Source organism: Pseudopodoces humilis, chromosome 17 (genome assembly GCF_049639895.1).
Source record: "Pseudopodoces humilis isolate 2021_Gansu_Grassland_sample_001 chromosome 17, ASM4963989v1, whole genome shotgun sequence".
Taxonomy (NCBI): domain Eukaryota; kingdom Metazoa; phylum Chordata; class Aves; order Passeriformes; family Paridae; genus Pseudopodoces; species Pseudopodoces humilis.
The window spans coordinates 3,270,690-3,297,565 of record NC_142216.1 but is presented as its reverse complement, the minus strand read 5'-3'; the positions used below and the strand labels follow the sequence as shown (position 1 = coordinate 3,297,565).

Below are 26,876 nucleotides of genomic sequence, written 5' to 3'. Positions count from 1 at the left end.
GGAATGCAGAACGCATTCTGCGCAAGTTTGGCCGCCGCGGGGACCCGTCTTGCCGAGTCGCAGCTCCCGCCTAGTGGTGCGCTCTGCGCGTTGCTAGGTGATGGCGCTGTCCGTGATTACGTACTTCCGGGATCCCTTCCGGGAAGGAGCCATGGAGGCCGTGGCGGAGCGGAAGGTGGGAGCGGGCCCGGCCTCCGGTACCACCCGCTCTGCGGTCCCGGTGCCCCCCGGGCTCCCCTCACCGCGTGTTTCCCCACAGAGGCAGCGCGAGGAGCCGGCGGACACGTCCGACCTGTCCGGAGAGGATGATGACGACTACGTGCCCTACGTGCCCGTCAAGCAGCGCAAGCAGCAGATGGTAATGGGGTAACGGGGCTGCCCCGGGAGGGCTCCGAGCGGCCTTCCCGCCGCGAGGCCGCTCACTCCGCCTCGGTCCGCGTCCTTCCAGCTGCAGAAGCTGCTGCAGATGCGGCGGAAGGTGGTGTCGGAGGAGGAGCAGAGGGACAGCGGGAGCGAGCAGCGGGGGGACGAGGATGACATCCCGCTGGGGCCCCAGTCCAACATCAGCCTGCTGGACCAGCACCAGCACCTCAAAGAGAAGGCAGAAGGTAAGGGAGGAGCTGCTGGCGGGACTGGGTGGCTTTCAGGGGACAGCAAACCCCTTCATTGTTTCTTGGCTCTTCCCCAGCTCGGAAGGAGTCAGCCAAAGAGAAGCAGCTGAAGGAGGAAGAGAAGATCCTGGAGAGCGTGGCAGAGGGCCGAGGTGAGTGGGAGCTCTGTGTTTCAGATCTGTCTCCAGAGGTCTCAGGTCAGCAGGAGAGCTGTTCCCTGCCTTGGAGTGCTCTTACTCAGGGGTGGGACCGGAGGTGACAATGGGTCCTCTCAGTTGGCACTGCCTCGCTTGGCTGAGACGTGGCTGTGACAGGGCTCTGGGCACAGCAGCACTTGGTGTTCCTGTGCCAGAGGGGCTGTCAGTGCTGCTGCTTCTCCTCTTCTGTCTCCAGACATGATCTCCCAAACTTGTCTACCCAAGTAGCTCTCAGTGAGGTTGATGATGATGTGGATGTGGAGAGTTTGCTCTGACTGATCATCTTTGTTCCTGCAGCTCTGATGTCGGTGAAGGAGATGGCCAAGGGCATCACCTATGATGACCCAATCAAAACCAGGTAAGTTTCACAGCACAGCTCAGAAGTTGTGCTTCTGAAAACATCACTTCATTGTGGCTGAAGAGAGCTAAAAGCCACAGACTCTTGCAGGAGCAGTGTGACTCTGCAGCCTCTTGCCTGAGTGACTGGCTTTGTGTCATTATCTGTAAAATTAAAAGCTGTTGAGTCACACTGGATGCTGTTTTGTATAGAGTAAGGCTTGATAAAGGAAATTTATGTTAAACTAGAAGGCCTGGGGGTTGGTCTTCAGGTCTGGGAGGTCACTAAGCCACAGAAAGAGTCTGGAGGAGCCTTTGGAGCCAGTGCTGCTTGAAGCAGTGTTGTCAAGGTGGTGATTGATCCAAGACTGGACTCAGTGGTCTCAGAGGTCTTTTCCAGCTTCAGTGATTCTGAGGCAGTGTCAGGGAGATGATTGAGGTGTGTTCAGATGTTTTTGTTGTGTTCCATCCACCATCCATAGGCAGTTCTCAGCTCTTAGCTTAGCACTTTTTACTGAGATTTTGGGGAAGGGTTTAATGCATGGAACTGGCTCAGATCTGCTCCTGCGCTCAGTCCGTGGAGCCCCTTGGGGTTGCCTGTTTTATCTGGGGAGATATTGGAGCCTAAGAGGGAGTTCCCCTGAATTCCTCCATGGGAGCTCCTGGTTCCGGAGCCCTGGTCTCATTCTGCACCATCACCTGCTTCTGTTGCTTTCACAGCTGGAGAGCCCCTCGCTACATCCTGGGCATGTCGGAGGCACGGCACGACCGCGTACGCAAGAAGTACCACATCCTGGTGGAGGGGGAGGGCATCCCACCCCCCATCAAGAGCTTCAAGGAGATGAAGTTCCCAGCAGGTAGGCCAGGAGAGGAGCCTGGAAGGGATCCCACCTTTTTCCTGGCTGTTGGCCTGAGGGTTGTTTGTCACTGGTGGAAGAGCTACTGCTGGGACCTGAGTGGGAAAAGAGAGGAAATAGCTCAGGTCACGAACATGCGTTGTGCCTTGTTCTCTGACAGCTATCCTGAGAGGCCTGAAGAAAAAAGGAATCCAGCAGCCAACACCCATACAGATCCAAGGCATCCCCACGATGTGAGTGCTCTGTCCCCATCCCAGAGTACAGAGTGGTTGCTCCCACACCCCACTCAGGGGTGCGGACCAGGCGCTCTTCCCTGGTGACAGATGCACCTGTCACCTTGCCCAGCCCTAGAGGTTTGAGGTGTTCCATGATGTTCCTTCTCTCCATTGGCCCCATTTCTCTGGCAGCCTCTCAGGAAGGGATATGATTGGCATTGCATTCACTGGCTCTGGGAAGACCTTAGTGTTCACCCTCCCTGTGATCATGTTCTGCCTGGAGCAGGAGAAGAGGCTGCCATTCTCTAAGCGAGAGGGACCCTATGGACTCATCATCTGTCCCTCGGTGAGTGCTGGGAGGAGGCTGTGATTGACTTGCAGTGGCAATCCTAAATTCTGCCTGCACAGAGGTGTAGGAATGAGCTGGTTTTGTCTCCGTAGCGGGAGCTGGCCCGGCAGACCCACGGCATCCTGGAGTACTACTGTCGTCTGCTGCAGGAGGATGGGCTGCCCCCGCTGCGCTGTGCCCTCTGCATCGGGGGCATGTCTGTCAAGGAGCAGATGGAGACCATCAAACAGTAAGACCTTCTGGGGGAGTCCATGGGGCTGGAGCTGCTCTGTTTTCTGGCAGGGGGCTAAGGAGTGGCACCCTGGCTTCAGGACAGCATAGGGGTGAAAATGGTGTGCTAGAAAGGTGTCCTGCATGGGGCAGGAGTGCCGAGGGCCTGACTGTGGCCTCATCTCACCCCACAGTGGGGTACACATGATGGTGGCAACCCCCGGGCGCCTGATGGACCTGCTGCAGAAGAAGATGGTGAGCCTGGACATCTGCCGGTACCTGGCCTTGGATGAGGCTGACAGGATGATTGATATGGGCTTTGAGGGGGACATCCGTACCATCTTCTCCTACTTCAAGGTACTGAGCTGCCATGGTAGGAGCATCCTGAAGCTTAATCCTGCACACACCAAGTTGGGTGAGTGCTAAAGGCTTCTTCCCTGTGCAGGGCCAGCGGCAAACCCTCCTCTTCAGTGCCACAATGCCCAAGAAGATCCAGAACTTTGCCAAGAGTGCTCTGGTGAAGCCCATCACCATTAATGTTGGGCGAGCGGGTGCTGCCAGCCTGGATGTTGTGCAGGTGAGGTGTTTGGGTGCTCCCTCGTGCCTGTGTGGGAGGCCAGAAACATTCATGAGGGTACTTAATTCCTTTTTCTGCCAGGGAGCTGGGGTTCATGGCCCTCCTTCCCAGCTGGCTAAGGGATACCAAGCAGTAGCAATTCCTCTTCTGCCTGACCCACATCTCTGCTTGTTCCTAGGAGGTGGAGTATGTGAAAGAGGAGGCCAAGATGGTGTACCTGTTGGAGTGCCTGCAGAAGACCCCTCCACCTGTGAGTATGCTGAGGACAATGTGGTCACACTGGGGCATGGGGGAGTTGGCAGGGGGGACCCCCTGTGCAGAGTGGGCATGTGACTGAGGCATGCTTCACATATGAGCAGGTCCTGGGACCAGCAGCGCTGTGTGCTCTGCTCAGAGGGAATGGGCTTCCCCCAGGGGCTGTGCTCATGCCAGCAGTGCCAGCCTGCAGAAAGGGCTCTGATATGAGACCTGTGCTGCCACAGGTGCTGATCTTCGCAGAGAAGAAGGCAGATGTCGATGCAATCCACGAGTACTTGCTGCTTAAGGGTGTGGAAGCTGTGGCCATCCATGGAGGGAAAGGTCAGTGAGCGTCCCAAAGAGGCCTGGGCTCCTGGTGTGACCCCACTCCTGCCAGGGATGTGTGTGACCATGGAATGTGCCAGCCTGGAGCAGCTGTTGATGGTGTGAGGAAAGGCTGTGGCAGTGTCAGGAGTGAGCTCCATGTTGTACATAGCAGGCATAAACACAGTGCAGGTCCCTATGGGACGTGGAGGCCCCTCTGCTCCCTCGTTGGCTCAAGGCTGCCTGAGGGGTGATGCTTGACTCTGAGGCCATAGTGTTTGGTGCAGTAGGTAAGGCTGGGAACTCTGCCCTCACTGATCTCTGCTGGGCCTTTGCAGATCAGGAAGAACGGACAAAAGCCATTGAGGCCTTCCGGGATGGGAAGAAGGATGTCCTGGTTGCCACTGATGTCGCTTCCAAGGGCCTGGACTTCCCAGCAATCCAGCATGTCATCAACTACGACATGCCAGAGGAGATTGAGAACTATGGTAGGCACTGGGCCTTGTAGGAGGGCTCTGGAGGCCAGCAAGGCTCTGTGCCTGTCTCTGCAGTGTCTTGGGGCAGGGATGGTGTGTCACACTGTGCTCGCCCAGGGCTGATCCTGTCCCTGTCTCCACAGTTCACCGCATCGGGCGTACAGGCCGTTCAGGCAACACTGGCATTGCCACCACCTTCATCAACAAGGCCTGTGGTAAGGAGCAGCATGGGGCTGGGGGCTGGAGGAGGCAGCTGGGCAGTGGCAAGGGGATGTTCTGAGCAAGCAGAATGTCTTTGCCTGACCTATGTCTCTGCCCCCAGATGAATCGGTGCTGATGGACCTGAAGGCTCTGCTCCTGGAGGCAAAGCAGAAGGTGCCACCTGTGCTCCAGGTGCTGCACTGTGGAGATGAGACCATGCTGGACATCGGAGGTGAGAGACCCCAGGCTGACACAGGGACCCCTGCGGGGCTGCTGTGAAACCTGGGCTCCAGACAGGACCCTCCAGCTCCCAGTGCCACAGCACTGGGGAGACACTGCTGTAGCCCCTTTGCTCTGGGGTGTGGGCTGCTGTCCTGGCATGGCAGTGTGCTGTCCTGGCCTTGACCCCATCCCTCCCATTGCAGGTGAGCGGGGCTGTGCCTTCTGTGGTGGCCTGGGCCATCGCATCACCGACTGCCCCAAGCTGGAGGCGATGCAGACCAAGCAAGTCAGCAACATCGGCCGCAAGGACTACCTGGCCCACAGCTCTATGGACTTCTAGCCTGGAAAGTGTACTGCCTCTGGATGGGCCTGGGTTCCCTTTCAGCCCAGGGACCTGTCTTGGACTGCTGTGGCCCCTTTTCCAGAATTTTGGTCACTGGGACTGTTGCCATCTCAGCCTAACGAAGCTCCTGCCCCAGAAGGAAGTGTATGGAGCTGTGCTGCAACAGCCCGTTACATCAGTGGTGTGTTGGGCAAGCAGGTAGCAGTTCCTCAGGGCAAGAGAAAGCCCCAGGTGGGGCAACTGGTCTGGCCAGCTGCCTGCTGCCCCTGCCAGCCCCCTGCAGGGGTGAGGTCAGGGTCTTCTGTTGCTCCACACAAATCCACCCAGTTTCTCTGGGTCCATGTCCCTCACCTGGATTTGTGCATTCTCAGTGGGTGGCTGTTCCTGTCTCCCCAGACATGCTGGGAGGATGCTGCCAGGGTGATGTGGAGCGTGCCATGGTCATTTCAGGCGCTCCTCAAGGTGCTTCCTGTGCTCTGCCCCCACGTTCTGCCCCACTGCCCTGCTGTGAGGGGGAGGGCGGGCACATGGACACCTCCTATGGCCCAGCCTCTGCCTCCCATCCCACACCCCAAAAAGGGGAAGTCTCTCTGAGAAGGAAGTCTGCCCCATGCCTTTCCTTCGACTGCATCAGTCACATTTTCTCTGCTGCGGGTAGCCCGAGTCCCTTATCCTTGCGCTGGCTGCCAGGGTGAACTGGGCCCATGGAGAGACCAGTGAAAGATGGGATCCTCTATGTGCAGCACACCAAGTTTGGAAAGGTAAAGGGTTTGGGGTTGGTGGAGGGTTTGCCCTGGTTTGACATGATGCCAGGCCTGGGGCTGGGCCCTCAGCAATCTGGGAAGGGGCAACTGGAGCCAAGGAGCTGCCCTTGGGGGAGCCCTGGACTCAGCGGCCCTGTAAGTTTGGCTTTCCCTTGTGGCTGAGGGGACTCATCTGTGTGGGCATCCACTCTGGCTCGCCCATGTATTGGGTCCTTCTTGCTTGGTCACCGCGTGAGTCGCAATGGAAGAATAAACATGCATTAATGTGGCGCAGCTCCAGCGTGTGTGTGTGTGTGGGAGCGGGCTCATGGGGCAGCACGTGGGACACATCCATGTGGCCTCCACTGGCCTAGCCCTGGGGGGGCCAGCACCATCCGGCAACACCCTCATGGCCTGTGCCCTTGGAGGGGGCACTGGCTGCTGCAGCCCTCAGGGCAGGGTATGGGTGACATGGTGAGAGTACCTGGGGTCAGGCCAGCTCCAGGGAGCTGTTGGCACACTGGCCGTGCCGTGGCAAGGTGACCATGTCCTGTGGGGGTCTCAATGGATGTGTGGGGCTGCAATCACACTGATCTCCCTGCCGAACGAAAACCAAGCCCTGAAAGCACAGCAGGCATCCCTGTGTGTGAGGGGCTGGTGCCCTGCCATGGAGGAGGCAGGTGGGCTGGGGGCGGTGGGTATTTTGGGTGCTTGGCTGCATCTGGTTCCTGCAGGGTGGAGGCTCCGCTGCACTTTTGAGGTATGTGGTGGCAGGCGCCCCCGCTATCCCATGACAGACTGGGACGGTGCTGGTGCTGCACTCTCCCTTGGGAGGAAGCGGGCTGCTCAGCAGATGTGAGGCTGCCGGCAGGAGCCTGAGCAGCTCAAAATGGCTTTAATTTGCATCAGGGTCTGTCCTGAGAACAGCTTGGGAGCTCAGCTGCAGGTCGGCAGGCCAGCACTTGCAACAGGGAACAAAGAGCAGGACCTGGTGCTCAGGGAGCCAGGAGTGAGTGTGACTCACCCAGTGAGCCATGCCAAGCCCGCTCGGGGCAAGGCCCACCTCAGCCCAGCTTTGGGCCTGCCCTGCCCCACAGTTCAGGGGTCTGTGCTGGCCCCTGTTCTCTGTGCCCTCCAACATCATCTGGTGGGTGCAGGCTGGGACTCCCCTATGTCCCTCGTGCCCCATATGGCTCTTCCCAAACACTGCTGGCCCTGTGTGGAGGGCAGTGCTGCCAGATGCAGTGGCCAGCTCTTTCCTGACCAGTTTTTCCGTCTTTGCCCTTTCCGTGCATTAGAGATCCTGGAGGAAGATGCGAGCCCAGCTGTTTGCCGCCAGCCCGTCCGGCGTGGCCCGCATGGAGAAGTTTGACGTGCGGGATGATGGCACGATCCCAGAGAAGATGTCTCTGCAGCGGTGTGCCCGCCGGGTGATCCGCCTCTCTGACTGTGTCTCTGTGGGCCCGGTGGGCACAGAGAGCTGCCCCAAAGCCACCGCCGCCTTCTACCTCACCACCACGGAGAAGAGCTATGTGCTGGCAGCTGAGCAGCGCGATGAATGGATCACCCAGCTCTGCCAGCTGGCCTTCCAGGTACTAAGAGACCTGCTTGGGTGAGCTGGGAAGCTCCAGGGCAGGCAAGGGATTTGTGCTCTCCCTCCCATCCCAGGTCATACTCACACCCCTTTGTTTCAGGGTGCAAAACAGACAGGGCCGAGTAGTGCCAGGACGCAGCCCGGCCCTGCTGTCCCCATGGAGGAGAACTCCCTCTACTCGTCCTGGCAGGACCGTACGTGCAGGGGTGGTGAATAGGGCTGGAGTGGGCTGTAACTCAGTGCTGCAGTGCTGACCCCTGGCTTGTTTGGCTCCCGCAGTGACTGAATTCTTGGTGCTGGTGGTCCAGACAGACGCAGCCACCCGCTGTGGGCTGCACGGGCACTACCTGCTCTCAGCCCTTCCCCAGAGCCTGACGTTGAAGGACCCCCAGTCCCACCAGCCCCTCTTCACCTGGCCCTACCCCTTCCTTCGCAAGTTTGGCCAGGATCAGGTGAGTCCCCCTCTTCCTTCTTGGGGCTGTTGCCTGCTGAGGGTGGGTGGCAACCTCTCATCCTCTGCTCTGACCCTGCAGACTGTCTTCTCCTTTGAGGCTGGCCGCCGCAGTGACTCCGGCGAGGGCACCTTCACCTTCAGCACCCCACGGGCCCCTGAGCTCTGCCGGGCTGTGGCTGCTGCCATTGCCTGCCAGCAGCAGGGCAAGGACACCCCAGACCCCAGACTCTTCTGTGTCTCAGACCCCCAGCTCTTTGTACAGGGCTTTGAGCCCCAGGCCTGGGGGCCTGGGAACGATGATCCACAGCCCAGCCTACCCCTGGTGGGGACACAGCCTGCCTCCCACCCTCCTAACAACCTCCTCCAATTCACCCCACCAGAGCCAGAGGGCTCGTGCCCCATCGTCTATGCCTCCATCGCCCGGGGCCAGCAGCCCCTCTTTGTACCAGGGCAGCCAGGCTCTGGTGAGCCCTGGGCCGTGGGGAAGCCACTCCCTGAGCATCTCTACGAGAACATCTTCACTGCAGACCCACATCCAACCGGGGCCCAGGAAGAGGAGGAGGAAGGGCAGTGGGAGCTGGGGTGCCGACAGGCCCCTGAGGGCCACAGCAGTGAGGGGGGGCCCATTTATGACAACCGGGCCGCCGTGGCACAGAACACCCGGGCCGCGGGCTGGGGGCGCGGAGGGCAGGAGGCGCTGTCAGGGCGCTCCGGGCACAAGCCTCACAGCACCCTGCGGGCCAAGCTGGTGCGGCTGCTGAGCCGGGAGAGCCCCGGAGCGCGGGACTGGGCTTGATGTGGCCGGTGCCCGTCGGTGCCGCTCGGTTAATAAAGGCCCTTCCCGGACTCGGCTCCGCCGCTGCTGCGGGGGGTGGGGGGGGCCGGCGGGGGCAGCTCGGGCCTGCCCGCTAGGGGGCGCCGCCGTGCCCGCCCCGGCCGGCACAGCCGCGCACGGTGATTGGCCGAAGCGCCCTCTGGCTCCACCCCCTCCCGATCCTATATGTGGTGCGGCCGGGCCGGGCGGGGGCGGTGCCCGGGTTCGAGTCCCGCGTCGGTGTGTGCTGCACCGCACCGCTCCCGCCCGCTTCGCCGGGCCCCGCTGGCTGCGAGTGAGTCCGGGGAGCCGGGCCGTGGAGGGGGGCTCCGTTCTCTGCCGGAGGGGTTGGGGGCGTGAGGGGCGGAGAGCTGAGGCCTGGCTTGAGGGGAAGGCGGGTGGTCAGGGTCGGGCCCATGTGGGGCAGAGCCGGCGTCCCCGACCCCGGGGAGGGGCGGCGGTGTGGGATGGGGAGGGGTCCCGGGGCCCCCCGCGGGTCAGGGTGGGGTTTCCCAGCAATAAGAAAGGCTGCCCTTCCTGTGCACGGTGGGGACCCCCGGTGCAGTCGGGTGCCGTCCCGCCGGGGAGGGGTGGGGGGTATCCGCCCGCTCCGGGCCGCCCCGTCCCGGCGCCTCGCTGGGGCTTGCGCGGCTCCCGGGCGCCGGGAATGCCTGACACGCAGCTCTTCCCCCGGCCCTCCCGAGCGGGGAGCGGGCTGGTGTCGTCTTACACGCCTTATATAGCCCGCACCGGCCCGGGGAGAGCGGGGCCACGCTGGCCCCCGGCCCTGCAGCCGGCCCGTGCGAGGCGTGCGGAGCCCCGCAGCCGGCCCTGTCCGCCCTCGGGAGGGAGGTCCTGGGGCCGTTCGTGGGGGTATAGCGGCTTCTTCCAGGTAAAGGGTGGCAAGAGGCTGGTGCTGGCCCATCTGTCCGGAGCCTTGGCCGGCTGACAGCTGTCAGGCAGGGGAGCGCCGGGATTCCCTCCTGCCAAAGCGCCGGAGATGGGCTCGATCCCGGGGAGCATCTGCTCGGCCGGCTGCCGGAGCGCCAGCCTGGCTGCTCTGCCAGGCGCCTCGGGTGGTATCACGCAGCTCCTGTGCTGCTGCTGATAATTCATCCGGCAGAAATGCTTCTGGTTCCCATCCTTCTGTACCTGCTGTTGCTTCTCTGTAGTCTGAACAGCCTTGGCTCTCAGCAGCAGGAATTCCTGGGGTGCTGCAAGGGAGAGCACATCCCAGGTTTGGGAAATCAGAGCCCACAAACACTCCACTGTGGGTGGCAGCGGGGCTGTGCCTGGCTCCCTGGCACTAGTCAGTGTTAGCCTGGGCCCCTCAGCTCTGACGTCGCTGGAGAAGATGCTGATGGATTTGGGGTGCGTCTCTAACCACAGTGTAGGATGGTCAGGGTGGAGTTACAGCTGGAAACGTGACCTGCCTCCTGTCCTACCCTGCCAGGCACTGATCCCTCTCCTTGCCTGCTCTCCCTGCATTATTTCCATGTACTCTAATACCGGGATCACACCCTCTTCCCTTGCAGAGATGGGTGACATGGAGTCCTACAAGGTGATGCTGAATGGGCCGGCACCCTGGGGCTTCAGGCTGCAGGGAGGGAAGGATTTCAGCATGCCACTCTCCATCTCCAGGGTAAGAGAAACCAAAGCTGGTGACACCCATCCTTCCTCCTGCCTCTGTGGGAGGGAGGCCGCAGTGGCTGAGGCAGAGCAGTATGGGGGATGTAGATGAGCTGGGGCCCCGGGAATGCTGCATCCTGCCCTGCCTGGCTCTACATAGGCTTCTTGGTCCCTTATCAGCTGCAGCCCAGCACGGGGGTGTTCCGGGCAGAGAGCTGTAAGCAGAAACGTGAAATTCTGCACAGCCTCTGCGGAGGGGGGCAGGGGAGGCCCCTTCCGGACTGTGCCCACCACAGCGGGAGGGGATCTGCTCTCTGAGATGTGGGACTGGCTTCCTGGTCTGCATCCCAGCACTGGTCTTGGCATCCCAGGACCTAGCCAGTGCTCTTCTGCCCTCCTTTCTACAGCACAGCTCCCGGCTCTGTGCCTCAGGTCACTCCTGAAATGGGCATGGAGAGGAGGAAGCTGTGCTGCCTGTACAGGGATGTGTCTCCCTCCACAAAACTCTCCTGTTTCTTCAGTGAGAGCCATTGTGCCACAGCTGGTTGTGCCCAAGGCTGCTGGTTTGAGCCTCTCTGGTTGTAATGTTCCCGGGCCTGACCCTGGGTGTGTGCAGGTCCCCGTGCTGGCCACAGCTTTGGCCACGCAATTGCCTTATAAGCCTTGGAATGTGACTGCATCGCCTGTGCCGCTGGCGCTTGGGCAGCTGGCACGGAGGCTGCTTCTCAAAGGACAGCTGTGCTTGTGGCATCAAGTGCTGCATGGGGACCTGCCCCTGGCACGAGCAGGGCACTGCACACCTGTCCCAGAGGGCACAGATCTCTGTCCCAGTGTGGAGCATGGCCCCTGAGGGCACTGTGTGAGGCTGGAGTCGCCAGTGCCGCTGCCCCGGGGCCTGCTGATCTCTGCTGAGCACGCAGAGACGGCTTCAGCGAGTTTATTCTCTAAAAAATGTTTCTCTTGGCTGCGAGCCAGTTCTTAACAAAGGGTCTGGTCGCATGGAGGAGCCTCCCAGAGCCTGGGGCAGGGGCCTCGTGAAGCAGTGCTTGGTGAGGCTCGGGCAGTGCTGCCGTCCTGGGCAGGGCAGGAACAGTGAGGACATTCCCAGGGGATGCAGCAGCTTTGGGGGCTCTCTGGTGATGCTGGGCTGCATGGCAGGGCAGTGTGCTCCGATGGGAAGGTGTGAGCCTGTTCTGCTCTGCACTCCAGAGGCATCCCCAGACCCAGAGCATGCTGCTGTCCTTGGCCACTGCTTCCCGTGAGCTGGCCCTGCTGCAGAGGGCTGGAAGAAAGTCTCCTGCCCCAGCTTTGTGGGCTGCAGTGGGGCCCTGCTCTGCAAGACTGCAGGGCTGGGCAGCACAGGGCAACGCTGGTGTGTTGATTGGTTTGACTTTCAGCTGTGTCCATCGCTGTGGCACCCCTGGGTGAGCAGTAAGGCTGTTTCAGCTCACTGATCACACAAAAGAGATGCCACCATGGCCCTCTGCCATGCGCCTCCTGTGGCACGGGGCTTTGCTAGGGTGCTGACATCCTGGCTAGGCAGGCTGTAAACCATGGTCCCTGTGCTGGAGCTGGGAGAAGGACTGAACTCCAGATAGCTGGATGCTGTGTGGCACATCTGCCAGCTGGGAAAGAGGAGAGGCACTTTGGTGCTAGTGGCAGGAAGGTGCTGAGGGAGTCTCTGTCCTGGAAGCCCTTGGACAGGGCAGTAGGTGAACACCTCTCTGGAAGTGGTGATGGAGGTGCAGGGAACAAAAGACTGGGTGGAGAGGGGAGGAAGGAAGCCCTGGTTAGCAGGTCTGGATGGGAAGTAGGAGGGCTGGCACTGCCATGGCTCCTGGCTGAGCTGGCACCTGTCAAAGGGGTTTCCTGCACGTCGGCATTGAGGGGGACGGGAAGTGCTGACCAGGCTGGGTGAGGCTTCATGACGCAGCCTGACGTGCTCTCCCCTTCCTGGGCAGTCGTGTGAAAACTTCTCCCAATTCCTGCTCCTGCCTCCAAACCCAAGCAGCCGCCCCATGCCTTCCCCAGCCCTCCAGGGCAGCAAGCTAGGGCTTGCAGCAGCATGGCCAGGAGCTGGGGGTATCCCTGCTGCTGGGCACCCTCCCGTGCCAGACAGGAGGAATGGGAGGCCAGTGTGGGGGTATGTGGTGGGGGTACCCATGTCCTGCTGGGAATAGCAGTGGGATGCAGGTGGAACTGGGCCACATCCAGCCCATATGTGGTGTTTGGCCTTGCATGGAGGGTGGTGCTGGCCTAGAGAAGGGATGTGTGGCTCCCAGGGTGAGCCGAGTTCTGCAAGGAGGGGCTGGGACTCTGTGGCAGGGATTTTTCAGCCCTCTGACAGTGCTGGGAATCTGGCTCGCTCCTTTTATGTTCATGTCGAACAGGACTTGAGGAAATACTTGGTCTGGGTCCAAGCGCCTCGAGTTCTTCCATGCTGGAGGAGCAGGAATGGCTGCAGCCTGCCCACGTCTGTCTGTCTGTCAGTGCCTGGGAGCTGTGTGCGGTGCTGCGGGCTCTGCTCGCCTCTGGCTGTGCATCCCTGGTGGGAAGGGAGGGCAGCATCTGCTTCCCAGCATGGGGTTGACGTACACCGTGCCACGGAGCCATGGCAGGGGCAAGGCGCATCCCTGGCACTGTGGCCGGGAAGGGGAACTTGTGGCTGTGCTCCCGGCTGTCCCAGCGGGGCAACGTGGGTGGGGGCGGGTGTCTCCCTGCCCCGGGAGGGCTCCTGCTCCTCTGTGGGAATGAGGTAATGTCTGTGCCTGGTGGGAACGGGACGGGAGCGCAGGCGGTTAGGGGGAGTGCCCAAGGGGTGCCTCCCCTGTCCTTCCCCGCCCCAGGCGAAGGGCTGGACATGCCTGTGGTTTGCAGTGAGATGTGGGCTGCCCAACGGGCCCTGACTCACTGTGCTCCCTTCCTGCCCCGGGACCACAGGGGTGACTCCAAGGGATGGCTGGGCTTCTTCTCGAGGCTGAGGCAGCACTGCCTCTGTGTTTGGCGTCACGGCGATGAGGCCCTGGGGTGTTGGCAGGGTCCCCAGCCATGCCAGAGGGCAGGGGCTGGGCAGCGCCCCAGAGAAGTGCTTTGACTTCTGCTGCTGCCAAAGGGAAGAGGCTGCTCTGGACTCATGCACTGGGAAATGGGGAGTAATCTGGGGATCCCCACTTACCCCCTGGGTCAGGTCTGTGTGGTGTCCTGTGCTGGGGATCCTGGGCCTTGGCAGGCCCCTGCCCTCATGAGGATGTCCCTCTGCTCCCTTGTCACTGCTTGGCTGTTCCTGCTCTCGCTAACTCTGTCTGTCCTGCAGCTGACTCTGGGTGGGAAGGCAGCCCAGGCCGGCGTGGGAGTGGGTGACTGGGTGCTGTACATCGATGGGGAGAGCACCAGTGCCATGACACACATCGAGGCCCAGAACAGGATCCGTGCCTGTGGGGACAGGCTTTGCCTCACCTTGAGCAGGTAGGAATCATGGGTCCCTGAAACTTGGGGTTCTGATATAACTGGAGTGTAATCAGGGCCCTCTGCCCAGTGCCACCTCCTGGCATCACCATCTCCCAGCATCAATGCTCCTTACTTAGAGCCAGAAGTCCCTGGTTGTGTCCAAGAGCTCTGCTTGCCTGGGTAAGGCTCAACCTGACTGCAGCCACAGGGCAGTGCCAGCTGGCCATGTTTCCCCTTGGTTGGGTGCTGCATCCCTGGGGTACCAGTATGCTGGTGGTGTCTGGACCAACTCCAGTACCTGCCCATCTGTCTCCTCTCTTGCAGAGCCCAGAACCAGCTGGGGAAGCCACAGAAGGTACGTGTTGCTCCTGGTGCCACAGTGGCAGCTCAGCCTCATCTCAGGGAAAGGGAATCTCTGTGTAGTCAAACAAATGGACTTTGCTCCTGGGGCTCTTAGGGGGCTGGGGTGTGTTTGGAGGTCTAGAAAACCCAGCTGGAGGAGCAGCTTTGACCTCTGGCACTGTGGAGGATCAGAGGGAGTGGGATCTGCCCTGTAGGTGCCTGGGCCCAGACTGCCTGTGCCCCTGCTGGTGCTGGGTGTGGGCAGAGATGCAGAGGGGCCAGCACAGGGGAGGAGGCCGGGCAGGTGCAGCACCGTGTTTGCTAGTGCTGGGGAGTGCCCTGGCACAGGGAGGCAGGGCTGGGGCTGGTGACGGGTGGCTCCTGAAGCCACCTGCATGTATTGAGCTTTGTGCCACGGGATGGTTGCAGTCGGCGTGTGTGCATGCACCGCCCTGCCACGGGCAGCAGCGAGTGTCCGGGGCACCTACTAATCTTCAAATGACCCTCAGCCTGGGTTTGTGACCTGCTATCGCTGGGCCAGGTGCCCAGTGGAGTGAGTGCCGGCCTGGCAGAGCCTGGTCTCCAAGGTGCACGTGCTGTCCAGCTTTCCTACCTGGCTGCCTGCTGCGCTGCCTGGCCCAGGGCTGCCCCTTGCATGCTGCTTGACGTGTGAGCCCGTGTCTGTGTGTTTTGTCTCGCTCAGGACTCACTCCCCTGCTCTGAACCCCTGAAATATAACTTCGCTCCCAGCACTGCCCTCAACAAAACAGCTCGGCCCTTCGGGGCCGGCTCACCTCCGAACCCACGGCCCGGGCTGGTGACGAAACCCGTGACGTACGCGCCCCTGGCGCCCGCCTGCACCCCCCAGCACAACGGGTATGTTGCTGTCCATCCTGCTCCCTGAGGATCGGGGGGAGCCTGCTGCCCAGCCCTGCTGCGCCTTGCATGCCAGGCACCCTGGGTGGGAGCGGGTGACAGTGCCCGTGCCGGAGCAACTGGTGGCTGGTGCTGAGGTGGCACAGCAGAAGTGTCACACACAGGGACACGCAGCCACGCTTGTGCCGGTCCCGTGCTCAGCGACGTGTCAGCCTGTGGGGACTCCTGCCAGGCTTGACACAGTGGCTGTGGCAGGACACTGGCTGGCGTCTGCAGTGGCAGGGAAATGGTGGCTGTCTGTGCCCAGCAGCTGGTGCCTGCCTGGGGAAGTCCTGCTGTTCCCCTGGCTGCAGGAAGGGGCTGGGCAGAGTGATGGCCTCCAGCCCTGACCCATGGTTCTCCCCTGGCTCTGCTGCATGTGTCCAGCAGCTGCTGGTCCCTGCTCCTCCTGCCAGAGATGCCATAGGATCTGGGCAATGGGGTGGGATGTGGCATTGACTGCCCTGGGCATCCAGGCCTGTTCTGGAGGCCAAGGGAGCACAGTCTGGTCTGCTGGCATCTGCCCCTGTGCTCCCAGTGTGCTCTCAGCCCTGGGCGAGTTTTGTGTGAGATTCAGGGATAGGGGGACTAATGCAGGCCATGGGTGAGCTCTGGAAACTTCTTGGGTGCTGCAGATCTAATTTCACTTTCCTTTTTCTTTCTTTCTCTCCTCCCTTTCTCTTTCCCTCTCCCTACAGGTGCTGAACCTTGACAAGTCAGTAAGCCTTTTACCTTCTCTCTCTATCCTCCCTGCATGCCTCTTCCCTGCCAGTGCCCCGTCCTCTGGGGCAGGGCCAGCCTGGGATGGGCAGCAGGTGCTGCTCTGCCCATGTGGGTGGGTCACTCCTGGCCCCCAGTGTAGAGAGGACAGCTGCCTGTCTCTGCCAGCTGCTGGGGCCCTGGAGTGTCTTGTGTGTGATCCATTCCCCAGGATGTGGCTGTGCTGGGCAAGGGCTGATGGGCTGTGCTGGGCACGGTGCCCGGAGCCAGGTGGCACTGCCATAAACAGCTGTGGTACAGCTTCCCTGATGGTGTTTTTTTGACCTTGGCTTATTCTTGCGCTGTCCTTTCTCTTTCTGGCCCTTGGGGCCAGTTTCAAATTGCCAGGAGTGGTGGTGGTCATTCCAGAGTCAATCCTTCACAGGCCCAGCCTTTTTGAGGGAGGAGTTGTGGGGTGGGGAGTAAGACAAGGTGTGGCATCTCTGGAACTGGTGTGCTGTGATTCTGTGCTGGGGAAGGTGGGGGACAGCCTCAGGAGATCTGTCAGATTTGACAGATGACTCTGTCACTCACAGGCAGCCCCCACAGCTGCTGGAGTCCCCCAGCACCCCTGTGTGTGACCCTGTGAAGCTGCGGATGTTAGAGGACATTGACGACTCAAAGCCCCACAGCTGGACCTCCCAGTCCCGTTCCTTCCGCAAACTGTCGCGGCTGGTGGGCGCAGACAGCAGTGAGTTCCCACAGGGCCTGGCACTGGCTGACTGCCCAGCTTTGCTGGGGAAACTGCAGCTGGATAAAGGCTTTGGTGCCTCGTGGAGTGTTGGTTTTGGCCCTACGGGGCAGTAAAGCCAGGCAGAGCTGCCTGGGGCTGTGTGGGCTCGTGGTGGTGTTGCTGGGCTGGAACTGTGCTCTGCCCCATGGCCAGGCAGGGCTGTGTGTTTGGGCAGGTGGGCATTGGGAGGAGAGGTCCTTTTCCCTTTCCGCTGTCTCTGAGCCTCAGTTGCTGCAGACTGACTCCATCTCCCCCTTTCTCTCCTGCTGCATTCAGTGGAGGATGGTGAGGAAGAGCTTATTAAAAAGCCCAGGTAAGGGGGGCATGTGCTGGAGCAGCAGCAGGAGCCACAAGGTGCCCACCCCAGGCTCAGCCCACATGCCTGGTTCTCTCTTGCTGCTTGCAGTCACTCAGGGGAAGCTCTTTGCTCTGCTGCTGTTTTTTCTCTCCCTCTCCAAGAGTTGAGCTGTTGGTGGAGGTGCAGAGCTCACCCTGCACTCACCCCACAGTGGGCATGGCCAGAGCTCAGCCACTGCTCTGGCCATCACCTTGGGAGAGTCCTGCCAGGACACCCACTGGCCAGACAAAATGTCCAGTGCTGGGTAGAACCTGCTGTGCACTGCTGGCACAAGCTGGGGAGGCCAAGCTCTGCCATTGCTTCTTGAGGAAAAGGGATGAGAAGGCTGGTGCACTGACAACACCTTGCTGGGGGTATTGGGAGGTGCTAGGCAGCAATTGGACAATGTGCTGTGAGCCTGTCGTGGGGCAGCAGGATGGCGGGGCAGAGCTGGGTGAGTGTCTTTGACTTCTCCTAGTTCTGGAGTGTATTTCTGAGGGATGGGCTGTGCTGTGGTCAGATACTGAGTGTTGTGCTACTGTTCTTTCCAATATCACAGGGATGCCCATGGGTCCAGCTGGGGCACAGTGGAGCCGTGGTGAGTGCCAGGATCTGGTGAGGGCGCCTTTGGCAGCACTGCCCTGTGCTGAAGCAGGGTCTGTGCTTGGTGCTGGCTGAAGTTCCTGCCCTCTGTCACTCACAGGCAGCCCCAGCAGCCTCTGGAGTCCCCCAGTACCCCCGGGTGTGATCCTGGGAAGTTGCGGATGTTGGAGGATGCTGAGGGCTGGCAGCCCCGCACCGGGACCTCGCAGTCCCGCTCCTTCCGCAGACTGGCCCAGCTGACGGGCACAGATGGCAGTGAGTTCCCTCAGGGCCTGGTGCTGGCTGGGGATCCAGACTGTTTTGGGGTAACCAGAAGTTGGGAGAGGCAGTGGGGTGATGTAGCACCTGGGAGTTTGGGTTTTGTAACTCCAAGTAACTCCCTGAGGGCAGGTGAGCCATGGGAGCTGCCCAGGGCTGTGTGTGGGCTCCTGGTGGTGCTGCTGGTCTGGGGCTGTGCTCTGCCCCATTGCCAAGCAGGGATGTGCAATGGGGTGAGGGGATGGTGAGTGGAGAGGCTGGTTTTCCTCCTTTCCTTTTCTGCTTTTCCTGGACCTTAGTTGCTGCAGACTGACTCCATCTCTTCCTTTCTTTCCTGCTGCACTCAGTGGAGGATGGTGAGGATGAATTAATTAAAAAGCCCAGGTAAGGGAAGCGTGTGCCAGGGCAGCAGCAGGAGCCACAGGGTGCCCACCCTGGGCTCAGCCCACTAGGCTTGTTCTCTGTCACTGCTTGCAGTCACTCAGGGGAAGCTCTTGCCCTGTTGCTGTTTTTTCTCTTCTCCTTATCCTCTACCCTCTGTCCTGTCCTTTTCCTCTTCCTAGAGCCAAGCTTTTGGCAGAGCCACAGGCTCTGCCCTGTGCTCACCCCACAACAGGCACTGCCAGTGCTCAGCTGCTGCTCTGACGGTCACCTCAGGAGGGTCCTGCCCAGACACCCACTAGCCAGGCAGGCTGTCCCCAGATGAGGTGTCCTCATGCAGGGTGCTCAGGCAGGACCCGCTGGGCACTGCTGGCACCAAGCTGGGGAGGCCAAGATGTGCTGGATGCAGTGGGCAGGGGTGGCTGCTTGCACTGACAGCACCTTGCTGGGGGTGTCGGGAGTTGCAGGGTAGGGAACTAAACCAGACCTGGGGCACAATGTCATGTGGGGCCATGGAATGGCTGCAGGGCTGATCAGGAGTGAGTGCTGTCAGCATTTCCACAAGGCTCTTGTGTCTCTGGGACTGTGGATGCATATGGGGAGAGATGGGCTGGTCAGACATTGTTGTGCCACCATTCTTTCTGATATCACAGGGATGCCCATGGGTCCAACTGGGGCACGGGGCAACATCGGTGAGTGCCAGACTCGGGCAGAAGTGTTGGCATATGCCAGGGCATCTTTAGGGGTGCTGCCCTGTTCCAGAGCAAGGTCCAGTCCTGGTGCTGAGCTCCTGCCCTCTGTCACTCACAGGCAGCCCCCACAGCTGCTGGAGCTCCCCAGTGACACTGTGTGTGACCCTGTGAAGCTGCGGATGTTAGAGGACATTGACGACTCAAAACCCCACACCTGGACGTCCCAGTCCCGTTCCTTCCGCAAACTGGCCCGGCTGGTGGGCGCAAGCAGCAGTGAGTTCCCGCAGGGCCTGGCACTGGCTGACTGCCCAGGTGTGCCCAGCTTTGCTGGGGCAACTGGATAGAGGCCATGGTGTGTTGTTACATCAGGGCATTGGTTTTGACCCCATTTGGGCCCTTTGTGGCAGCTGAACCAGCGGGAGCTGCTCAGGGCTGTGTGGACTCGTGGTGGTGCTGCTGGGCTGGAGCCCTGCTCTGCCCTGTGTGTTGGGGCAGGGGTGCAGTGGGAGGAGAGGGCATTTTTCCTTCCTTTCCCTTCCCTTTCCTTCTTGCTGTGCTTGGGCCTCAGTTGCCACAGACTGACTCCATCTCCCTCTTTCTCTTCTGGTGTGCTCAGTGGATGATGGTGAGGAAGAGCCTGTTAAAAAGCCCAGGTAAGGGGCATCAGCAGGAACCACAAGGTGCCCATGTCAGGCTCAGCCCGCACAGCCACTTCACCTTTGCTGCTTGTAGTCACTCTGGGGGTGCTCTTTGCACTGCTGGGGGTTCTTCCCTCCCTCTCTGTCCCCTCTCCCTGACTTGAGGTGCTTTTGTATGCTGCACAACGAGCACATCCAGCACTCAGCCACTGCTCTGTCACTTCAGGAGCATCCTGCCCCAAGCACCCACCTGGGTAGGGGTGGCTGGTGACAGTCACAACACCTTGCTGGAGATGTTGGGAGGTGCTGGGAAGCAACTGGCCTTGGTGTTTTGCGTCCTGTTTGGCCGTGGAGCAGCTGCAAGGCTGCTGGTCAGTATTTCCACGTGGCTTGTGCCTCCATGGGGCTGTGGGTGCATATGGCAGGGATGGTCAAACAGTGACTGTTGTGCTGCTGTTTTTTCCCATGTCACAGGGATTCCCATGGGTCCAGCTGGGGCACAGTGGAGCAGCGGTGAGTGCCAGGATCTGGCCGAGGTGTTGGCATGTGCCAGGTCACCTTTGGAAGCACTGCCCTGTGCTGCAGTGTTGGGCAGGGCCTGTGCTTTTTTCTGGCTGAGTTCCTGCCCTCTGTCACTCACAGGCAGCCCCAGCAGCCTCTGGAGTCCCCCAGTACCCCCGGGTGTGATCCTGGGAAGTTGCGGATGTTGGAGGATGCTGAGGGCTGGCAGCCCCGCACCGGGACCTCGCAGTCCCGCTCCTTCCGCAGACTGGCCCAGCTGACGGGCACAGATGGCAGTGAGTTCCCTCAGGGCCTGGTGCTGGCTGGGGATCCAGACTGTTTTGGGGTAACCAGAAGTTGGGAGAGGCAGTGGGGTGATGTAGCACCTGGGAGTTTGGGTTTTGTAACTCCAAGTAACTCCCTGAGGGCAGGTGAGCCATGGGAGCTGCCCAGGGCTGTGTGTGGGCTCCTGGTGGTGCTGCTGGTCTGGGGCTGTGCTCTGCCCCATTGCCAAGCAGGGATGTGCAATGGGGTGAGGGGATGGTGAATGGGAGGTTGGTTTTCCTCCTTTCCTTTTCTGCTTTTCCTGGGCATCAGTCACTGCAGACTGACTCCATCTCCCCCTTTCTCTCCTGCTGCACTCAGTGGAGGATGGTGAGGATGAATTAATTAAAAAGCCCAGGTAAGGGGAGCATGTGCTGAGGCTGCATGTCCCAGGTGTCTGGGCACTGCTGGCTCTGAGCTGGGGATGCTGAGCTGCACCTTAGCCTTTTGGGCATACAAGGAGTGGAGGAGGCTGATGGCACTGGGAAAAGCTGGCTGTGGGATGTTGGGAGGTGCTGGGTAGCACCTCCACCTGGGGCCCACTGTCCTGTGAGCCTGGTGTGGCAGAGCTGGGTGAGAGCTGCTGGCTCATTTCCCGTCAGCATCACTACTTCTCATGACTCTGAGCAAACTCTTTGCCCTGTTGTGGGTTCTTCTCTCCCTCTGTGTCCTTTCCCTCTCCCAGAGCTGAGCTGGTGGTGGAGCTGCAGAGCCCACCCTGTGCTCACCCCACAACAGGCACTGCCAGAGCTCAGCCACTGCTTTGACCTTCACCTTGGGAGGTTCCTGCCTGGACACCCACCGGGCAGACAGTTTGCCCCCAAATGGGTGTGCAGGCAAGACTTGCTGGGCACTGCTGACACCAAGCTGGGGAGGGCAATGTGCAGCACAGTGTGCTGGACACAGTGTGTAGGGGTGGATGGTGACACCACACTTTGCTGGGCATTTTTGGAGTCACAGGGCAGGCACTGTACCTGGGGCACGATATATGGGATGATGGAATCACTGCAAGGCTGGTCAGGAGTGAATGCTGTTGGCATTTCCATGAGGTTCTTGTATCTCTGAGGTTGTGAGTGCATACAGGAACCATGGGCTGAGCCATGGAACAGCCCCTGACTGCTGTGCCACCATTTTTTCTGATGCCACAGGGATTCCCATGGGTCCAGCTGGGGCACAGTAGAGCAGCGGTGAGTGCCAGTGTCTGGCAGAGGTGTTGCCATGTGCCAGGGCACCTTTTGGAGTGCTCCCCAGTTCTAGAGCAGGGTCTGTGCTTTGTGCTGGCTGAACTCCTGCCCTCTGTCACTCACAGACAGTCCCCACAGCCCCTGGAGCCCCCCAGCACCCCTGGGTGCAACCCTGGGAAGCTGCGACTGATAGAGGATGCTGAGGACTGGCAGCCCCGCACCGGGACCTCGCAGTCCCGCACCTTCCGCAAACTGGCCCAGCTGACGGGCACTGACAGCAGCAGTGAGTTCCCTCAGGGCCTGGCACTGACTGGGGGTGCTGGACTCTCCCTGGGCTGCCAGGGTCCTGCAGAGTCTGGAGTGGCACTGGAGTGTTGGTTTTGGTCCCATGTGGTCCCTGTGGGGTGGCTGAGTCAGTGGGAGCTGCCTGGGGCTGTGCGTGGTCTCGTGGTGGTGACACCGGTCTGGGGCCTTGGTCTGCCCTGTGGCCGGGCAGGGCTTTGTTTTGGGGCAGGGGTTGGTGGGAGGAGAGGTTGGATTTCCTCTTTTCCCTTTTCCCTCTTCTTGTGCCCGGGCCTCGGTCTGTGAGGACTGACTTGTTTCCTCCTTTCTTTCCTGCTGCACTCAGTGGAGGATCATGATGATGTGTTTGTTAGGAAGCCCAGGTAAGGGGAGTGTGTGGCAGCAGGAGCTGAGGGGCTGCATGTCCTGGGAGGAACTTCTTGGGCATTGCTGCCCCTCAGCTGGGAATGCTGAGCTGCGCCGTGGTGTCCCAGAAACAGTGGGTTGGGAGTGGCTGATGGCACTGGCCAAAACTCACTGGGTTGTTGTGATGTTTGGGCAGCAACTGGACCTGGGGCACAGTGTCCTGCAAGCCTGGTGTGGGGCTGCAGGGCTGAGCTCATGGATGCCACCAGCTTGTCAGGGTTGTTTCTTGTTCTGTGGGGTTCTGGACAGCACCCCATTTTTTGCCCTTACCTCACTGTGACATCTCCTGCCCTGGTGCCATGGCCCTTGGGTATGAGCTTTACCCAGTTTACTCTGATACAAATAAAAGTTTGGTTTGTTGTCATCTCCTTTTTGAGTTTGTCTTGGAGAGGCACAGAGCCACTGGCTCTCCCTGTTTCCCTGTCCCCCCTCTTTCAGTGGGCTGTGCCTCTCTAGCCCTGGCTTGCCCTGCCTGTTCCCAGCGCTGCTGAGCTGGACCCTGGGGCTCCCTGCATCAGGTCATGTCCACATGCCCCTGCACCCCAATGAGACTGGGGGTGATCATCACATATTAGTAGGCAGCCAAAGTCTGTGTGGTCCCTGGGGTGCCTGGTCAGTGTGGAGAAGCCCAGAACCCTCCCTCCTGCCACTCCCCAGACCACCCCAGTAGGTACCAGAGACCCTGGGGGTGCTGTGTCTTGGCAGGACTGAAGGCCCTTGGCTCAGTACCTCATCACTAAACCAGCTACTGCTGGGTATGAGGGCTTGGCCAGCTCCCTCCTGCTTGTTGGGGTGGGGAGCCCTGCCTGCACCCCCGGGCAGTGGGGGCAAGCAGGGCAGGCTGGATTAACTGCTTGTTCTGTAGCCAGGTCTCCGTGCCGGACCCTTCCCCAGGAGCAACAATGAAAACTGAACCAGGACTGGGTGAGCAAAACACCTCTGGGCTTTTTGGGGAGGGGCTGCCGAGGGATCAGGAGCACTGTCCTTAAGTCTTGTGTGTATGTGCAGCCCCCAGGACCCCCAGTGCCACCCCCAGCCCCACCAGCCGCCCACCCTGGGCTGTGGACCCCTCGTTTGCCGAGCGCTACGCCCCGGACAAGACGAGCACGGTGGTGAGCAAGCACAGCCAGCCAGCCACACCAACCCCCATGCAGAACCGCAGCTCCATCGTGCAGGCGGCCCAGCAAGCCCCCGAGGGGCCCGGCCGCACCCCGCTCTGCTACAAGTGCAACAAGGTCATCAGGTGAGCCCTGGCTGCCACCACCGCCACGCCAGCATCCCAGGCCCCGGCGTGGCTGACGTGGCTCTGTCCTGCCACAGGGGACGGTACCTCGTGGCGCTGGGACATTATTACCACCCCGAGGAGTTCACCTGCTGCCAGTGCAGGAAGGTGCTGGATGAGGGTGGCTTCTTTGAGGAGAAAGGCTCCATCTTCTGCCCCAAGTGCTATGACACGCGCTACGCACCCAGCTGCGCTAAGTGCAAGAAGAAGATCACTGGGGTGAGTGTCCCTCAGCCTGCCCTCCATCTCCTGTCCTTGCCCTCTGCTGTGAGTGCCTGGCTCTGTCCCTTCCCACCACGGTCCCATCTCGGGATTCCTTGTCCCTTCCCACCCTTGGTGCCCCTGCCCTTGGCTGACAGTGGCTCCTCTCCAGGAGGTGATGCACGCACTGAAGATGACCTGGCACGTGCAGTGCTTCACCTGCAACGCCTGCAAAACTCCCATCCGCAACCGAGCCTTCTACATGGAGGAGGGACAGCCCTACTGTGAGAGAGGTAGGACCCAGGGACCCTACATGTCACCTCATGTGGCCCTGGGGCACCACTGGGACTCAGCAGCTGCGCACAGGGCTGGGGGCAGAGTCTGCTCTGAAGGGCTCTCCCTGGGCAGTGGGAAGCACAGAGACCCCAATCCCACAGCCCTGAGCCCTCCATCCTGGCTCTCCCTAGCTGCAGGGTAGTGCCATCGCTCCTATGTTGCCATGGCAATGAGGGAGGATGTACATCAAAGCGAGTGCTGCATCCTGGGAGATGAGGTTCTCCTCCTCCTGCTGGAGCCCTGTGGTGGCCGGGCCACCCTGCGCCTCTCCCAGCTGTCTGGGCATTACCTCACCTGGATGGGGGCTGGCAGAGTTGTCCCCAGGCTGTGCCTGTGGGATCCCGGCTGAGCTGCAGCCCTGCTCTGCTGACATGAGTAGCTGTAGTGCCTGGAAGTGCTGACCTGGGCTCTGCCTTTCCTCACAGACTATGAGAAGATGTTTGGCACCAAGTGCCGTGGCTGTGACTTCAAGATCGATGCTGGGGACCGGTTCCTGGAGGCGCTGGGGTTCAGCTGGCATGACACTTGCTTTGTCTGTGCGGTGAGCTGTGTGCCTCCCTCCCTGACTGTTCAGAGCCTGTGCCTCTCCCCAACTGTCCTGCTCTGGGTGGGGCACGCCAGCAGCACAGCGGACCTGCTGCCACAAGATTTTTCCTACTTGCCTCCATTCTGGGGGCTTGGGACTCTGCTCTGAGCCTTCTGGTCCCTGGCAGTGCCCTAGGGCCATGTGCAGTGGTCCCTGGTCCCTGTGTGACAGCAGTGCTGAGCTGTGGGGGATCCAGAGGCTGACTCAGGCCCCCAACCTGACCACCTTCACTCTCCTCCCCAGATCTGCCAGACCAACCTGGAAGGGAAGACATTCTACTCCAAGAAGGACAAGCCACTGTGCAAGAGCCATGCTTTCTCCCACGTGTGAGGAGTGGGAATTCAGCTGTGCCCACACATGCCCCTGGCCCTGCATGCTCCTCTCCCCTTGCCCTGCTGGCCCCAGGGAGCCAGGCTGGGCCCTTGGCCCTTCCCCTTGCTCCTGCCTCTTTCCTGGCAGCTTCTGGCTCAACTCCAGCCAGATACAGTGCTGGGTCCAGCGCTCCTTATCGCTGGGTGGCTTCTTACATGCTTCTCAACTGGCCCTAGGAGCCTGGGGAAGGGGATTCTGCATGGATCCTCCTGCCCCTGAGCCATGCTGCATGGTGGGCATAACCATGCTGAGGCTGGAGTTGGAGGGGTCTGCCACAGCTGGGCTGCTCTCTTTCTGCCTGGCAGCTCAGTGCAGGGGCAGGGATACTCCTTACACATCCTTGAGTGAGTGAGGACCAGTTCCTGTCTCACTCTCCACCACCTTCCCTGCTGTGTGCTTGGGGCTGGAGACTTGGCCCTGCTCCCCTGCTGGGGCCCTGCTCATGACAACACTCCAGCCACCCCTCAAACTGCCCTGGTGCCTTCCTGCCCCGGTGGCTTCCTGCCCCTTGCATTCCAGAGGCATCTGGGCCTCGTGCCCCCCACCCTGCTGGCCCTCTGCTCCCCTGGGGCTCGCCGCACCCCCAGCCCGGCGTGGCCCAGCTGTGGGCTGGCAGCATGTGCTGATGGCCAGCCCAGCCAGACGGCTGCTCCTGCAAGGCTTGGGCACAGCTTCCTACCAAAGAGCTCTCTGCCATTGCCATCCTGGGGCCATCAATGCCTCCCCCCCAACCCACACCCTCCGGTCAGGCTGCGCTGATGTAGCCACGGTGCTTTTAGTGCCTTTAATAAACACGTCTCTGCAAGTGCCGGCTGTCTCCAGGCCAGTGGTTTTGCCGAGTGAGGTGCGGCCGGCTGGGAAGGTCATGCTGTGCCCTCATCCCGCTCCCTCTGGGGCCTGACTCAGCTCTTTCCAGCTTTCCAGGGAAAATCTTCACCTCAGATTTCTCCTCCTCTGCCCACGTCAGCCCAGGCTTGACCCCTTGTGTCGACTGGGTCATCCCTCTTGTAGCAGGCAGGACCGCTAATGGAGGCAGTAATTAATCTGGGGGGCAAAATGCAGCAAGGAGAGATGGAGAAGGGGCCAGACCTTAGCGGTCTAGCAGTGTCCTCTGGTCCCTGTGCCCTGGCCTTGAGTCCTGTAGAGGGGATGAGGAGTCACGGGGCACACATGGGCCACGTGCAGCAGCTCTGGGTGTTCTCCAGCGTGGAGCAGCCAAGCGTTCGCTCACGCGATGCAGCTGCCGTCCCGAAGGACGGGTGTGAGGCCACGCCGGCACCTCCGGCTGGAACGGGCTCGAGGGCAGCGGGTGGGGGGAAGTGGATGTTCTCCTCCCTCTCCACTCTGACAGCTGGAGCGGTCATTAATAATTGCAGCTCTTGCCATGATGAGCAATTGTAAGGAAAATTGTCTTGCTCATCTACTGGAAGGTTCTGCCGGGGGCAGGAGCTGGCTGTGGGAAGCCAAATGCCTCCTGGCATCACCCGGATCTGGGCTGCGGTGCCACATCTTCTCACTGCCAGTTCCAGGAGTGCAAAAGCACATCAAAGATGGGGCGAGGAAAGTCAAGGGATAAGGACAGGCTGGGGCTCGGGCACATGAGAGCAATGGGATGGTCACACTGAGATGCAGCAGGACACGGGTGCAACAAGGGACAGAAACAGCTGGTGCCTGCCTGGCAGGGCCAGCAGGAGCAGGGCTGAGTGCCTTTGTGTGAGTCCCAGCTGTGCAGCCAAGGTCAGAGGAAGCACAGGAGAAGGTGAGGTGGCTGTGGCCTCACGTGGGCAGCCCCTGAGCCAACCCTGGCGTGGCTGGACAGCGACTCGTGAGTGGAGGGCAGGGAAGGGGCAGGGGCAGGCAGTCGTGCGGGACGGAGCCCGTTGGGGTA

The 26,876-nt window shown here is 60.7% G+C and overlaps 3 protein-coding genes across 8 annotated transcripts; all 3 read left to right on the top strand.

Annotated features, from left to right (window-relative positions):
- The first annotated feature begins 30 nt into the window (after positions 1-30).
- On the top strand, positions 31-6,192 carry DDX41 (DEAD-box helicase 41). The gene is made up of 17 exons (XM_005523654.3): positions 31-175; positions 260-358; positions 449-608; positions 689-763; positions 1,106-1,166; positions 1,865-2,001; positions 2,162-2,234; positions 2,409-2,562; positions 2,658-2,794; positions 2,970-3,132; positions 3,221-3,352; positions 3,531-3,602; positions 3,835-3,931; positions 4,252-4,401; positions 4,533-4,604; positions 4,712-4,822; positions 5,016-6,192. The coding sequence occupies exons 1-17, from the start codon at positions 101-103 to the stop codon at positions 5,150-5,152; spliced, it is 1,905 nt and encodes a 634-aa protein (XP_005523711.2). The 5' UTR covers positions 31-100; the 3' UTR covers positions 5,153-6,192.
- On the top strand, positions 5,782-8,742 carry DOK3 (docking protein 3). Its single transcript, XM_005523653.2, has 5 exons — positions 5,782-5,916; positions 7,197-7,490; positions 7,593-7,686; positions 7,772-7,944; positions 8,026-8,742. Exons 1-5 carry the CDS (start codon positions 5,860-5,862, stop codon positions 8,740-8,742), a joined length of 1,335 nt encoding a protein of 444 aa, XP_005523710.1. The 5' UTR covers positions 5,782-5,859.
- Positions 8,743-8,964: 222 nt separating this feature from the next.
- PDLIM7 (PDZ and LIM domain 7) lies at positions 8,965-25,797 on the top strand. 6 transcript variants are annotated; one of them, XM_088063731.1, is made up of 25 exons: positions 9,020-9,055; positions 10,296-10,402; positions 13,703-13,854; positions 14,161-14,191; positions 15,792-15,808; positions 16,389-16,543; positions 16,862-16,898; positions 17,482-17,520; positions 17,626-17,780; positions 18,131-18,167; positions 18,818-18,856; positions 18,975-19,129; positions 19,473-19,509; positions 19,969-20,007; positions 20,137-20,291; positions 20,641-20,677; positions 21,468-21,506; positions 21,629-21,786; positions 22,132-22,168; positions 23,077-23,135; positions 23,220-23,454; positions 23,532-23,712; positions 23,867-23,987; positions 24,456-24,571; positions 24,860-25,797. In XM_088063731.1, the coding sequence occupies exons 2-25, from the start codon at positions 10,298-10,300 to the stop codon at positions 24,944-24,946; spliced, it is 2,223 nt and encodes a 740-aa protein (XP_087919857.1). In that variant the 5' UTR covers positions 9,020-9,055; positions 10,296-10,297; the 3' UTR covers positions 24,947-25,797. The 6 variants fall into 6 exon arrangements, with proteins under 6 accessions (XP_087919852.1, XP_087919855.1, XP_014108740.2 ...); XM_088063726.1 differs by lacking the exon at positions 18,818-18,856 and having other exon boundaries at positions 8,965-9,055; XM_088063729.1 differs by lacking the exons at positions 18,818-18,856; positions 18,975-19,129; positions 19,473-19,509 and having other exon boundaries at positions 8,965-9,055.
- The last annotated feature ends 1,079 nt before the right edge of the window (positions 25,798-26,876 follow it).